Source organism: Muscardinus avellanarius (assembly GCF_963383645.1).
Source record: "Muscardinus avellanarius genome assembly, chromosome: 1".
Lineage (NCBI taxonomy): Eukaryota > Metazoa > Chordata > Mammalia > Rodentia > Gliridae > Muscardinus > Muscardinus avellanarius.
In genome coordinates this window covers 226,149,920-226,165,118 of record NC_137786.1, presented here as the reverse complement: position 1 = coordinate 226,165,118, position 15,199 = coordinate 226,149,920, and the positions used below count along the sequence as shown (strand labels likewise).

The 15,199-nt window shown below is 48.6% G+C and overlaps 1 protein-coding gene across 1 annotated transcript in view; it reads left to right on the top strand.

The window, feature by feature from the left end:
- Positions 1–4,445: 4,445 nt before the first annotated feature.
- OSBP (oxysterol binding protein) overlaps positions 4,446–15,199 on the top strand; it is a gene marked incomplete at both ends in the record, with an annotated part of 45,871 nt that continues 35,117 nt past the window's right edge. The window contains 2 exons of the mRNA XM_080719780.1: positions 4,446–4,810; positions 12,150–12,358. Of these exons, the coding sequence (XP_080575906.1) occupies positions 4,446–4,810; positions 12,150–12,358 (574 nt within the window). The remainder of the gene's footprint in view (positions 4,811–12,149; positions 12,359–15,199) is intronic.

Here is a 15,199-nt window from a genome sequence, read left to right as displayed (position 1 = left end):
TAACTGGTTTCTCCAGCCCTGTAAACTGGAGGTCGGATCTAAAGCCTGATTAGATTCAGTTTCACCATTTTTAGCAAGGAAACGTCACCAATTGATGATGCATGTTTCACATGATAGTACACCAGGGACCTCATAAGCAGGTTGGTTGTCACAGGTTAAGGTGGGGACAGTCAGATCTACCCTATTAGAAGTAAAAGTGTTTCTCATTTATAATCTCTAAGTGATCACAGGGATATTTGGCAACAAACATAACTCTGTTTTTGTTCTTGTTAGCAGTTTATCAAACACTTGGAATGCCCTCAATCACAACGGTATCCCCATAAGGCTTTCTATTTATTTATTTATTTATTTATTTATTTATTCATTCATTCATTCATTTATTTATTGTGGAACTGGAGATTGAACCAAGGGGCATTCCACCTCTGAGTTACAGCCCCGGGCCTATTTTACTTTTATTTTGAAACAGGCTCTTTTTAGGTTAAGTCTTACTTATTTGCTGAGGGTATGAACCTGTCATTCTTCTGACTTAGCATCCCCAAGTACTGGGATTACAGGTGTGCACCCCCAAGCTTAGTTGTTTTAGGTTTTTTGTTTTTGTTTTTGTTTGTTTGTTTGTTTGTTTTGGTACTGTGGATGGAACCCAGGGGCATTCTACCTCCGAGGTACACCCCCAGCCCTATTTTTTTATTCTTTATTTTTTTGAAACAGGGTCTCACTGAGTTGCAAAGGGCCTAAGTAGCTGAGGCTGGCTTCGAGCCTGTGCAATCCTCCTGTCTCAGCCTCCCAAATGCTGGGATTACAAGTGTGTGCCACCATGCCTGGCTTGTTTTATTTCTTTTTAACGTAAGTAGAAACTGAGGTGTGGAGTGCCTATTTACTTTCTCAAAGTCATAGCGCTAGCAGTAGCAAAGGCGTGCTCAAGCAGAAATCAGTTCACTCTCATTCGTTTTGTTTTCAGTACTGGAGTTTGAGTTATGGCTTGTAATGGTGCTGTGGGCTCTTTTCCTCTATTCAAGTACAATTTGTTGAACAGGGAAATGAAACAAATTGGCAGCTTGGTTGCGGCAAAAAATTTTTTTATTACAATTTATAATAATATTACAGTCAGCAGGAAAGAGAAAGGGAAGAGAAGGAAAGCAGTGTGCCCCGCAGGCATGCTGAAGCCCAAAGGTGGAACTGTCCATCTCCTAAGAGCCCAGTCTTTAAGTAAAGTTTTCTCCTTGGTGTGTTCTTATCAGTGTTCCCAGGACAATGGGCTAGCAACTCATTTTAGGGAGGTGGTATTATCTTGTTGCGGGTCACCGTACTTGTTAAGAGTAAGTAAGTATATCTTTTTCTACCTGTATGTTTGCCTGTTAATTGGTGGTGCTTTGAAGTAACATATTGGGCTTACATCCTGCATATCAAGGCCAGGTCACAGAGGAAAATAGGGGAAACAGAGGCTCTAATCACAGCCAGATGCAATGGCATGTAATCTCTCAGAGCCAAGCACAAGGTTCTTGCTATCTCTGCAGCTTTTAAGATGTGCCAGAAACTCTAATTGCCTCTACATTCTTTTAAAATCAGGGCCAGAATAAAAGGGGGGAGGGAGTTTTGAAGTATAGAAGGCAACGCTATTGTTTTTTCTTTTTTTCTCTTTCTTGCCTGCCACCCTGAGTGCTTGATATCACCCATGCTCTGGAAACCAATATCGGGGCAACTTCTCAATACCAGCACACCCTCCACCCCAGCCTATTTTGTTTTGTTTTGAAACAGGGTCTTGCTAGATTGCTGAAAGTCTTAAGTTACTGAAGCTGGTTTTGAACCTGCAATCTTCCCATCTGAGCCTCCTAAATATTGAAATTACAGGTGTATGCCACCATATCCAGCTCTGAGTTCACTCTTAAAACATATTAATCAGAAGTAGTCTGCCGTGGACACTTGTGTAACATACTTCGAGGCCTTTGGTTCAATTCCCAGTACTGCAAACAGAAAAGAGAAAAAAAGTAGGTTCTGATATATTGTTTACTGATCCTGATAAAGGAAAGAGATATGTAATTATATGAAAGGGAGAAGTCGAGAACTGTATCCACACAAATGCCAAGTATCTCTGCACGGTTGAATTGTGGTTTCATGGTTGGGCATTTTCTAATTTCTCGTGTGTGTGTGTGTGTGTGTGTGTGTGTGTGTGTGTGTGTGTTTGTGTACCCAAAGGCATTCTACCTGTGTGATATAACCCCAGCCCAATCTTATGTCTTATTTGGAAACAGGGTTTCTCTAGGTTTTGAGAACCTTTCCAAGCTGCCGAGGCTGGCTTGGGACATGTGATCCTCCTGTTTCAACCTCCCAAGTTCTAAGTTTACAGGGGAGCACCACCACCCTGGCTTGCCTTTTTATTTTTTGTGTTGTGTTGTTGTTGTTGTGCATGTGTGTTTGGTATTCCTTATTGAACTCAGGGGCGTTTTTACCTCGGGGCTACACCCCTCAACCCTTTTTATTTTTTTGTTTGGAAACCGGGTCTCTGTAGGTTGCGGAGTCTCACTGTGTTGCAGAGGCTGAACCTGAACATGGGGTTCTTCTGTCTCAGGCTCCCAAGTACTAGAATTACAGAGGTGTACCGCTACGTCCAGCTTTTTTTTTTTCAAAATTTTTATTATATAATTTTTTTAAAAGGACCATTTTATGTTGTTGACATAGCCAAGCTACATTTATTTATTTATTTATTTATTTATTTATTATTTATCTATTTATTTATTTTTGGGTGGAACCCAGAGGCTTTCTACTATAGAAAAGGTCTATACTCCCAGACCTTTTTTTTAATATTTTATTTGGAAACAGGGTCTCACTAAGTTGCTGAGAGCTTCGCTAAGTAGCTGAGGCTGGCTTCGAACCCGTGTGGTCCTCCTGTCTCAGCCTCCCAAGCGCGGGGATTACAAGTGTGCGCCACCACGCCCGGCTCTAAATTTATTTATTTTTAATGGATTCAAAACTAAATCTTTTTAAAAGGATCATTTTATATATTGGCATTGCCAAGCTAAATCCATTTATAGATATATATATATTTTTTTCTTTAAAAAGGATCATTTAATATTATTGACATTGCCAATCCATTTATTTTACAGTCTCTAAAATCTATTTCTATTGCCTATTCAAACCGGTAAAATGTTAACTGGTGTTGGATTTTCCCTCCAAGTACTGAGCTTTTGGGTACATTTGTCACAACAGTTTACAACATTTAAGTGTTACTAGTTACTGAATTTGTGACTTTCCACAAATTCAACTGATCAAAGGTAACATTAATTAATCTGTCCAAAATTAAGGACATACCTGTGTGCTTATGATACTAAAACCACTAAGAGTTTTTAGGTCTGGAAGACACAGACATTATTGCACTTTTATTTGCCCCTGAAGCTAGGTCAGCAACTCGTCTGACAGAATTAGTAGAGGCATATGACAGTTTAGAATCTAGAAATAAGGAGTGTAGTGCGATAAACACAGGAAGGGATGCAGGGATTTTGGATGCAGGAGTGGGCTGGGGAAGCTATTTCTGTTCCCAAGAAGTAGGGCTTCCAAATCTGAGAAGGGGGACCTAGAAGGAGGTCTCAGGAGGAGACCGACGCCGAAGGGAACTCTGTCGGCTCGGCTTCTCCTAACAAGATATCCTGGGGGTGATCGTTCAGAGAGAGGAAATTCGACACCAAGCCCAAACCTAAATAACTGGTTAAGAGACGTCCCCCAGCTTCTTTCTCCCAACAACTTCCCTGAAGCTGGGAGCAGGCGGACACGCCCCCAAATTGTCTTCCTGAATTTTATTGGTTGTCGCGGCCGACATCAGAGTGACATAGGTACCAACCAATAAGAAATTAAAGTGAGGATGTGATGGCGAGACTCCTCCCCCTTTGCCTCAACGCGGTCAGTAAATGGAAGAAAAGGTTGAGTAGCTGATACAAACTACCAATCCTTAAGGGCGGAAGAGGCTGATGCGAGGAGTGATGGGAGGGGGTGACGTGGCGGTGACAGAAGCATAAACTGAAATGAGTGGCGGATAACCTAGCCAATCCACGACCACATCGCCCGGGCGCTCGGCTCTCTCTGGTCCCCTCGGAGCACCAGGGACTTCAGGGAAGCGCCAATGAGCTCGTCCGTGCTTCTGATTGGCCTTCATATCCACCAATCAACGGCGGCGCTGGTGGACGCGTCCCACCTCGGGCTCTCACTGGGCGGAGTAGAATGACAGGCCCGAGAGAAATGCCAATGTCCTCGGGGTCTTCCGCAAGTGACACTCGGCGGCACCAATCGACTTCCCGCGTCCCGGCCGCCGAGCCCTCCTTCCCGCGGCGGGCCTGGCGGGGCGGGGACGCTGCGCGGCGGCGGCTGATGCGCTAGCCGTGTGGGGCGCTCGGGGCGGCGGCGGCGGCGGCTCTCGTAGGCGGTTCCGGCCCTGTATCTCCGGGCGGCGGCGGCTCATGGCGGCGACCGAGCTGAGAGGGGTGGTGGGGCCGGGCCCGGCAGCCATTGCAGCTCCTGGCGGCGGCGGCGGCGCCGGTCCCCCGGTGGTGGGAGGAGGCGGCGGCCGCGGCGACGCGGGGCCCGGCCCCGGGGTCGCGTCGGGGACCGTGGCCGCGGCGGCTGCGGGCGGCCCGGGCCCCGGGGCCGGGGGAGTGGCGGCGGCGGGCCCGGCCCCTGCGCCGCCGGCGGGGGGCTCGGGCGGCTCGGGCGCCGGGGGCTCGGGCTCGGCTCGAGAGGGCTGGCTCTTCAAATGGACCAATTACATCAAAGGCTACCAGCGGCGGTGGTTCGTGCTGAGCAACGGGCTCCTGAGCTACTACAGGTAACTGCTTCCGGGGTGCCGCCGCTCACCTCGCCTCCCCCATCGCAGCCCACAGTCCCGGCGCCGCCACCCTCGCCAGCTGCCACCGCAGCCAAGGGCGTCCCGGCTCCCTTTTATTTTTTTTGTCACCTGTGCGTATTGACAGCCCGCGACCGGAGCCCACCAGCACGAAAGTGAAAGCCCCGGCCCGAGCTGAAGCCCGCCCCCTGCCCCCTTTGCCCATCCTGGGGTGCCACCCTGGGGTGCCACCGCTTCTCCTCCTTCCCTGGCCTCTCCAGTCAGCAATTGTTTGGAGAGCATCTGTTCTTCCATTGTATTTCACCACCACATGGGTGCAATTATGAATTCTGCAAGCCAGGCACTGTTGTAGGCGCTAAGGGGCACCTATAGGTGAGCCAAGCATAACCAAGCGCTGCTCCCAAAGAACTGAACAGTGAAAAGTTCCAAGTCTTAGCTAGCTGTGCCGGCTCCAGCATTCAAGGTTATTTGTAACCCTTGATACACTCGTCTTTGCTCCCTCCACATTCCAGCCGCGGGACACCACACACCGGGTGGCTTCGGGACTCTCCTCTGGCTCTCTTAACTCTTCAAGACTTAAGCGTACTTTCACCCGATGGACAGTCCAGAATGGTGACGGGCAGTCTTGTGCGGCTTTTCTTTTTGTTTGCCCCACCCCCTCCCATGGAAACGATGAAGTTCTTAGCCAATATTTCTGTGATCTTTTTGGCTAGTTAGGATTAAGCTTTATTAAAAGAAGAATCCATGTCTTTGGCATGATTATTTCTGTTCGGCAATGTTTATTTTCAAATGGTTAATATATACTTAGGGTGACTCACAACCTGGTCATAGCATAACGTGCTTTGGGGTTTCTCCTATTACTATAGACAGAGGTGTTAAGGTAGGTGATTTAGGGACAGGACGTAAACATTTCCCAAGGGCTGGATATTGTGGCTGGATGTTATACATACAGTCTGTCTGTCTTTCTTTCTTTCTTTCTTTCTTTCTTTCTTTCTTTCTTTCTTTCTTTTTTTTTTTTTTTTTTTGGCGGTACTGGGGATGGGAGCTAGGGGCATTCTACCTCCCAGCTTCACCCGCAACTCCATTTTTTATTATTTTTGAAACAGGGTCTCACTGAGTTGCAAAGGCCTCACTAAGTAGCTGAGGCTGTCTGCCAACCGTGATCCTCCTGTCTCAGACTGCCAAATGCTGGGATTACAACCATGCACCACCACCCTCGACTCTACATACAGTATTTCCTTGGTTCCCAACAACTGGAAGTTAGAAGATATTTGAAACTACCTTTTTTTTTTTATATTTTTGTAGGGATTGAACCCAGGAGCATTCTACCTCTAGCTACACCTCTACCCCTTTTTATTTCGAAACAAGAGTCTCTCTAGGTTGCTGAAGGTCTCCCTGAATTGCTGAGGTTGGCCTCAGACCTGTGTTCACCTGCAATCCACAGGTGTGCACCACCACACCTAGTTTAAAACTACTACTGTGCACACCAAATAGCCTAAAACCAGGTTTGGGTTACATGAATCAATTGAAAACAGAGATAATTACTTATCTAAAGTAAGTTTGTGGATCATGGTTACATAGTTATTTGGAGAGGTACTTGGGTTGAACCCAGGGGCATTCTACCTCTGAGATATACGCCCAGTTCTTTTTATTTTAACATGGGGTTTTGCCAGGTTGATGAGACTGGCTTTCAGTCTGCAATCCTCCGGCCTCAGCCTCCCAAGTACTAGGATTACAGACATGTGCTACCATTCTGGGTACTGCATATGTTTTATACCAAAAGTAGAGAAATATACTTTAAGGGACTTTGCTTAATATAATGGCCTTCCTTCCTCTTTCTTTCTTTCTTTCTTTCTTTCTTTCTTTCTTTCTTTCTTTCTTTCGCGGGTCTGGGGATGGAACCCAGAGGCATTCAACCTCCAAACTACGCCCCCTGCCCTATTTTTTTTTTTTTTATTCTTTATTTTAAAACCGGGTCTCACTGAGTTGCGGAGGGCCTCACTAAGTAGCTGAGGCTGTCTGCGAACCGCCATCCTCCGGGTCTCAGCCTCCCGCATGCTGGGATTACGAGCGCGTGGCACCACGCCCGGCTGTATGATGGCATTTCTAATTGAGATCTTTTTCTAAAGACCATCCTGTTTGGGACCCAAATCACTGATATTGAAGACTATGGTTATTTTTTATTTCTTTTACTTCACCAGTAGTCATGCTAATACCGGGAGAGTTAGGTGAACTAATTTCTTTTTCATCAACTCCTTTGATTTTGAGGAGAAATGAAAGGTGGAAATTGGAGGTTGTTTGAAGGAACATATTCTTTTTAGAATAGAAAACGCCTTAGATAGCTCATCTTCACTTCCTAAGCAACATTAATTGTGAACAGCTGTGTGTATCATTTACATTATTGTAGTCAGATTTGATTCTATGTGTGTGTATGATACTGCGGCTTCAACCCGGAGGCATTCTACCTCTGAACTATACCACCAGCCCTATTTTATTTTATTTTATTTTATTTTATTTTATTTTATTTTATTGTATTTTATTTGCGGGTCTGGGGATGGAACTCAGGGGCATTCAACATCCAAGCTACATTCCCTGCCCTATTTTTTATTCTTTATTTTGAAACCGGGTCTCACTGAGTTGCGGAGGGCCTCACTAAGTAGCTGAGGCTGTCCGCGATCCTCTGGTCTCAGCCTCCCGAATGCTGGGATTACAAGCGTGCGCCACCACGCCCGGCTTATTTTTATTTTTAAACAGGGTCTCACTAGAATGTGGAGAGCCTTGATAAGTTGCTGAGGCTGGCGGTGAACCTGTGATCCTTATGTCTCAGCCTTCCAAGTACTGGTCTTACAAGCATGTACCACCATGCCTGGTTCAAAATTGGCATTAATATAACCCTTCCTAACTTCTCATCTGGGATTATCAGGTTAGGGTTGAATTGTAAATATAAAATTTTTATCCAGATGTTGTGGCACACCTGCCTGTAATCCCAGTACTTGGGAGGCTGAGATAGGAGAATGGCAGATTGGTGGCCAGCTTCAGCAACTTGTTTGGCTCTCCTCAACTTAGTGAGCTCCTGTTTCATTATATATATATTAAAACTTTAGTTTGCCCCAGAGTTTTTTCTCTTACTCAAGTTCATATTTTCCTATTTTACCATCCACTATCTTTCTTTCTTTCTTTTTTTTTTTTTGGTGGTACTGGGGTTCCTGGAAGCCCTTCTACCTCCGGGCTACACTCCCAGACCTATTTTTACATTTTTATTTGGAAACAGGGTCTCCTAAGCCAGCGCACGCGGCTGGCTTCGAATCTGCGCGATCCTCCTGTCTCTGCCTCCCAAGCGCGGGGATTACAAGCGTGCGCCACCACGCCCGGCTACCATCCACTATTTTTCTAATTAATACTCATTGCTCCTGGCTTGACCTGTAAATCACTATTAACACTGATTCGTCCTTTTTAAAAACTGTGCATCAGCTTAGGGCCTCCACATGTGATCTTTTCTCATCCAAGGTTTTTTTTGTGTGTGTGTGCGGTACTGGGGATGGAACCCAGGGGCATTCTACCTCTGAGCTACACCCCCAGCTCTATTTTTTAATTCTTTACTTTGAAACAGGGTCTCACTGAGTTGCAAAGGGCCTCGCTAAGTAGCTGAGGCTGATCACTAACCATGATCCTCCTGTCTCAGCCTCCCAAATGCTGGGATTACAAGTGTGCGCCACCACTCCAGGCCTCTCTTCATCCGAGTTTTTATGCTATCCGCTTTCTAGGCCAGTTGATCCTTTGTACCAGTCTTGATCAATATTGATCTTGGATATTAATAACTTACATGCTACTGTCCTTTTAAGTATTTGTAACAACCTTTATCTTTACAAAAGCTAGTGGTACCTGTCTGACTGCAGATAAAACTTCCAAAGCATACCAACCCACTTATTGGGAAATATACCGTTGGGCTGTCTTGTCAGCTAGGATGGTCCCACCCATAAACCAATCATGCAACAGGATCCAGTGATCAAATCTTTGCACTGCCCTCAAAATTGCAGTGCAGTACTCTGGGCACTTTATTCTTCCCAGCAGGGTTCTACTGGTCCCCTTCTCCCTTGTAGAAGTGTTTAGCCATCTCTCTCTTTCATGCCTCCAAAATTCATAATCTCATATGTATGATATTTCCAAAATACTTTTTTTTTTTAACTGAGATCATGTACTTCCTAGACCCATTTTCTGGTGAACTGTCCTAACAGACTTGTGGCCAGCCACTTCTTTTTACCTCTCCTGTGCTTCCTTACCCACCCAGTTACATTAAGACCTAATATAGAGTCCAAGCTCTCTTAGAAACATCATGACAGGGGATACTGTTAGTTTTCCTGGCTAGCTTCTAGAGATCAAATTACTATTTTAGCTGCCTTTTAAGACAAGAACTTTCTACTTAGAAAGTGCCACCCAATACTGTGGTGCCTTAAGAACTTTGCTTGCACCGAGAATCATGGCTTTCCACCTTTTCCATGAATCTTTTCTAACTCTGGGCATGTCTACCCAGACCCAATGGTTCTGAGGCCACGCCTGCCTTCCTCCCAGAGTTCCTTGGTATCTGTTCAGGTGTTGTAGACTCTGCTATTTGGGAGACTTACTGAGTGCATGAAGATGACCCAGGCAGAAGGGATTCCTAGGAAGAGGTTAGTGAAAAGCGCCAGTGAGGAGGAATGCGGCGGAAGCGCCAAGTAGCACCTTGGAATAGAAAGCAGGGGTGAGCGGGCCTGTCAGCTGCACTTCTGTAATTCAGGCTGCATTATTTATAGTGTAACTGAAGCTCGGGGGCAGGGAGGGAAGAGTAGAAGAAATGGACTCACATTACAGTGTGGCAGGTGCAAGGGACAGAAAATGGCCCCCTCCACTGAGACCCCCCAGGTGGCCCCCATAGTTCTCATTTGTGCATTTGAGGAAGAAAAAATTAGTTTCCTGTGACAAACTGAACAACAGCTTTTCTAAGCACCAGTAAACTGACTTTCTCCAACATACCGAATCTTAGTTTCTGGAGAGGGGTGTGTTCCATTTCTGGCATGCAGGAATTCTGGATGTGCCAGGTGTGTTTGGCCACTTGGCTTCACGAAAAGGAAATGGTTCCGTTTTGTACTGTGGCAGTTGGCAAAGGACTTTGACCTCTTTTTGTCTCAAGTTGGACAGGGAAAACTGCAGTCTCAACATGTAGGTCCTTGGGCACAGTCAGCGAGTGGTGAAATCGGCATGGCTTGCACTGTAATTTGCTTGTGCTAGAAGCTTGATATTTTATGTGCGATGCCACGTAGCTTGTCACCAAGTAGTGCTGTAAAGTTCAAAAGGTAGTCTATTAATAGAACTGTCAGTCAGTAGAGATTGGGAAAATTTTCACACCCAGTCCTCTGAGTGCAGATCTGCTGAATCTTTCCTAGCTATTAATAGGATGGCTTAGGAGTTCCCACCCATAGAAGTCTATGGACCTCCCTTAGGAAAGAACATATTCCAAAAAGATTAAACTCCGGGGATCCTTGTATGATAATTCTTTCTTTACTCTCTCAGATAGCTAGTTTTATTTCATATCATTTGAGCCATAGCCAATATTTAATAGTCTAAACACTTAAGGGTGCCTTTTTATACTTTTGCAGCATAATTCCAAGCAGGGTGTGACAGTTCCCATTTGGGCTGATTTACAGTGAGGGGGATGGTTCCGTATATATAAAATGGAGCTATTCTTAGGGACTGAGATTGTCATAAGAAATTTTTGTTGCATGAGGTTATAAAGCACTTTATAACTTGCTAAATAGAAGGTAATTACTGACAGCAAAAGGGCAGGAGATAACTTTTTGAGGTGAGGAAAATGTTCTATTTGATTGTGGTGGTAGCTACACAGTTTGTAAGCATTTGTCAAAACCCATTTAACAGCCAGTCACGGTGGTGCATGCCTTTAATCTCAGTACATGGTTGGAGATTGAGACAGGAGGAGCACAGATTTGAGGCCAGCCTCAGCAATTTAGTGAGACCCTGTTTCAAAATAAAAATAAAATAGGGTTGGGGGTGTAGCTCAGGGGTAGAATGCCACTGGGTTCATTTCACCAGCAGCACACACACATAAAAAAACACTCATTTGAGTTGGGCGTGGTGGCGCATGCTCGTAATCCCCACTCTTGGGAGGCTGAGACAGGAGAATCGCACAGGTTCAAAGCCAGCCTCAGCCACTTAGTGAGGCTCTCAGCAACTTTGTGAGACCCTGTTTCCAAATAAAATAGAAAATAGGTGTGGGAGTATAGCCTGGAGGTAGAAAGCCTCTGGGTTCCACTCCTAGTACCACAAAAATAAAATAAGATAAAATAAACACTTATTTAACTGTACACTTGTGGCGCACGCTTGTAATCCCCGCGCTTGGGAGGCGGAGACAGGAGGATCGCGCAGGTTCGAAGTCAGCCGCGCTGGCTTAAGAGACCCTGTTTCCAAATAAAAAAAGTATACAAAATAGGTCTGGGAGTGTAGCCCAGAGGTAGAAGCGTTTCCAGGAACCCCAGTGCCACCAAAAAAAAAAAAAAAAAAAGAAGAAGAAGAAGAAATTACTGAGTTAACATTGCTTGTAAGCCGGGCGTGGTATCGCACGCTTGTAATCCCAGCATTCGGGAGGGTGAGACCGGAGGATTGCAGTTCGCGGACAGCCTTAGCTACTTAGTGAGGCCCTCTGCTACTCAGTGAGACCCGGTTTCAAAATAAAGAATAAAAAATAGGGCAGGGGGTGTAGCTCGGAGGTCGAATGCCCCTGGGTTCCATCCCCAGACCTGCAAAAAAAAAAAAAAAAAAAAAAAAAAAAATTGCTTGTAGTGTTGCCAGGCGTTGTGGCACATGCTTATAATCCCAGCATTTGGGAGGCTGAAACAGGAGTTTTGCGGTTTGTGGACAGCCTTGGCTACTTAGTGAGGCCCTTTGCAACCCAGTGAGACTCTGTTTCAAAATAAAGAAAAATAGGGCTGGGGGTGTAGCTCAGAGGTAGAATGCCCCCTAGGTTCCATCCCCAGTACTGCAAAAAAAAATTTGCATGTAGTTATATCTCAGTAAAGCCTATTTTTAAAAAGCTGGATGTGAGATGAACATTAGAGCAATAAAATCTGACTCAGAAACAATACGCATAGGTCCTGAAAAGGCTTCCCTACTGTTTCTTGAATTTTAAGGGGTCATTTGGGCCAAGTATAACCAGATTTCCTAAGCCTACTCTATTTTCAAGGGCTGAGAGTTATAAAATGAAGCAGAAAGTGGTAAAGGATAAACCACCATCACCTTTCTTCTTTGACTTGGCTTTTTCTTGTTATTGCAGATCAAAGGCAGAAATGCGACACACCTGCCGTGGTACCATTAACCTGGCCACAGCCAACATCACTGTGGAGGACTCCTGCAACTTCATAATTTCCAACGGGGGCGCGCAGACCTACCATCTGAAGGCCAGCTCGGAGGTGGAGCGGCAGCGCTGGGTGACAGCCCTGGAACTGGCCAAGGCCAAGGCTGTGAAGATGCTGGCCGAGTCGGGTAGGGAGCTAGGAACACCTGGCTGGAGAACTTTCTGTTTGTCCCTCTTCTGCACGAATCCTTTGTCCCTCGCTGTGCGGCGTCACTGGGTTATCACCTCTCTGAGATGTCCCAAGCAGTTTCTCATCAGACATTTATCCTGGAGTAGTGATTCTTCACGGGGGTTAACTCTGCCCCGTTTCAGGCAACATCTGAAGATACTTGTGTGTATGTGTGTGGGACGGGGAGTTGGGGCTGGTGGGGGGAGGATACTGGGGACTTAGCCCAGGGGCATCCTGCCTCTGAGCTACATCCTGCACCCTATTTTTATTTGAAATGAAGTATCACTAAGTTGTAGAGAGCCTTGCTAGATTGCTGAGGCTGTCCTTGAACCTGTGATCCTCCTGTCTCAGCCTCCCAAAGTACTGGGATTTCAGGCACTTACCACCATGCTGGCTTGGAGACATTGTTTTTTGTTTTTTTTTTTTTCCTGGTACTAGGGATTGAGCATTCTGCCTCTGAGCTGCACCCCAGCCCTGTTTTATTCTTTATTTTTTTTTTTTTAATTAATTTATTTTTTAAATTGGTGCATTGTAGTCATATATCAATCACATTGGAGTACAAGACTTGAGAGGATATACAAGCACACATCATCCAATTAGCCCTCCTCCAGCCCCCGTCCCATTCCCTCCCCCTCCCTCCATCCCACACTTCTTTGGTGATTTACTTTGATACATTTGTTTATGTACCTCCTGCGTTTTAAAGAGGCTCCGTCCTCCAGTATTACATACCCTCTGATTGGTCACATTAGTTGCTTCACTATAGGGCCCTTTCTATAGCTCAACCTCTTCCTGTTGCCCTTTTCCTCCTAGTTATTGCTGATTAAGAGAAGCGTCTGATTTATATTTTCTGCGATATTTCTCTGTGCATGCTGCGTTGCAAGTACCAATCCCACTCTTGATGGTCCCAGTAGTGGCCTGGCTACTCAGTGGACTGATCCAGACCTCGCTGGCTCAAGCAGCGGCCTTGCCTCATGGGAGGACCCAGTTCTGGTCTCGCTGGCCCCTGAACCGGTCAAACCCCTAAGCTGGCTTTGGTCCCGACCTTGGAGGCCCCAACACTGGTAATGTCTCACAGCAGGCTCCGATGACGGCCTCACTGGCCCCAGCACCGGCTTAACCCCTTGGCAGGCTCTTATCCTGGCCTCAGAGGCCCCAGTACCGGCCTTGCCTCAAGGCAGGCTCCGATGCCGACCTAGCTGGCCCCAGCACCGGCCTAATCCCTCGGCAGGCTCCGATCCCGGCCTCGGAGACCCCAGCACTGGTCATGCCTCAAGGCAGGCTCCGATGCCGGCCTCGCTGGCCCCAGCACCGGCCTAACCCCTAGGCAGGCTCATATCCTGGCCTCGGAGGCCCCAGTACCGGCCTTGCCTCACGGCAGGCTCCGATGCCGGCCTCGCTGGCCCCAGCACCGGCCGAACCCCTCGGCATGCTCCGATCCCGACCTCGGAGGCCCCAGCACTGGTCATGCCTCACGGCAGGCTCCGCTGCCGGCCTCGCTGGCCCCAGCACCGGCCTAACCCCTCGGCAGGCTCTTATCCTGGCCTAGAGGCCCCAGTACCGGCCTTGCCTCAAGTCAGGCTCCGATGCCGGCCTCACTGGCCCCAGCACTGGCCTAACCCCTCGGCAGGCTCTTATCCTGGCCTCGGAGGCCCCAGTACCGGCCTTGCCTCAAGGCAGGCTCCGATGCCGGCCTCGCTGGCCCCAGCACCGGCCTAACCCCTTGGCAGGCTCCGATTCCGGCCTCGGAGGCCCCAGCACTGGTCATGCCTCAAGGCAGGCTCCGATGCCGGCCTCGCTGGCCCCAGTACCGGCCTAACCCCTCGGCAGGCTCTTATCCTGGCCTAGAGGCCCCAGTACCGGCCTTGCCTCAAGGCAGGCTCCGATGCCGGCCTCACTGGCCCCAGCACTGGCCTAACCCCTCGGCAGGCTCTTATCCTGGCCTCGGAGGCCCCAGTACCGGCCTTGCCTCACGGCAGGCTCCGATGCCGGCCTCGCTGGCCCCAGCACCGGCCTAACCCCTTGGCAGGCTCCGATCCCGGCCTCGGAGGCCCCAGCACTGGTCATGCCTCAAGGCAGGCTCCGATGCCGGCCTCGCTGGCACCAGCACCGGCCTAACCCCTCAGCAGGCTCTTATCCTGGCCTCGGAGGCCCCAGTACCGGCCTTGCCTCACGGCAGGCTCCGATGCCGGCCTCGCTGGCCCCAGCAGCGGCCTAACCCCTCGGCAAGCTCTTATCCTGGCCTTGGCGGCCCCAGTACCGGCCTTGCCTCACGGCAGGCTACAATGCCGGCCTCGCTGGCCCCAGCAGCGGCCTAACCCCTCGGCAGGCTCTTATCCTGGCCTCGAGGCCCCAGTACCGGCCTTGCCTCAAGGCAGGCTCCGATGCCGGCCTCGCTGGCCCCAGCACCGGCCTAACCCCTCGGCAGGCTCCGATCCCGGCCTCAGAGGCCCCAGCACTGGTCATGCCTCAGGCAGGCTCCGATGCCGGCCTCTCTGGCCCCAGCACCGGCCTAACCCCTCGGCAGGCTCTTATCCTGGCCTCGGAGGCCCCAGTACCGGCCTTGCCTCACGGCAGGCTCCGATGCCGGCCTCACTGGCCCCAGCAGCGGCCTAACCCCTCAGCAGGCTCTTATCCTGGCCTCGGAGGCCCCAGTACCGGCCTTGCCTCACAGCAGGCTCCGATGCCAGCCTCGCTGGCCCCAGCACCGGCCTAACCCCTCGGCATGCTCCGATCCCGGCCTCGGAGGCCCCAGCACTGGTCATGCCTCACGGCAGGCTCCGCTGCCGGCCTCATTGGCCCC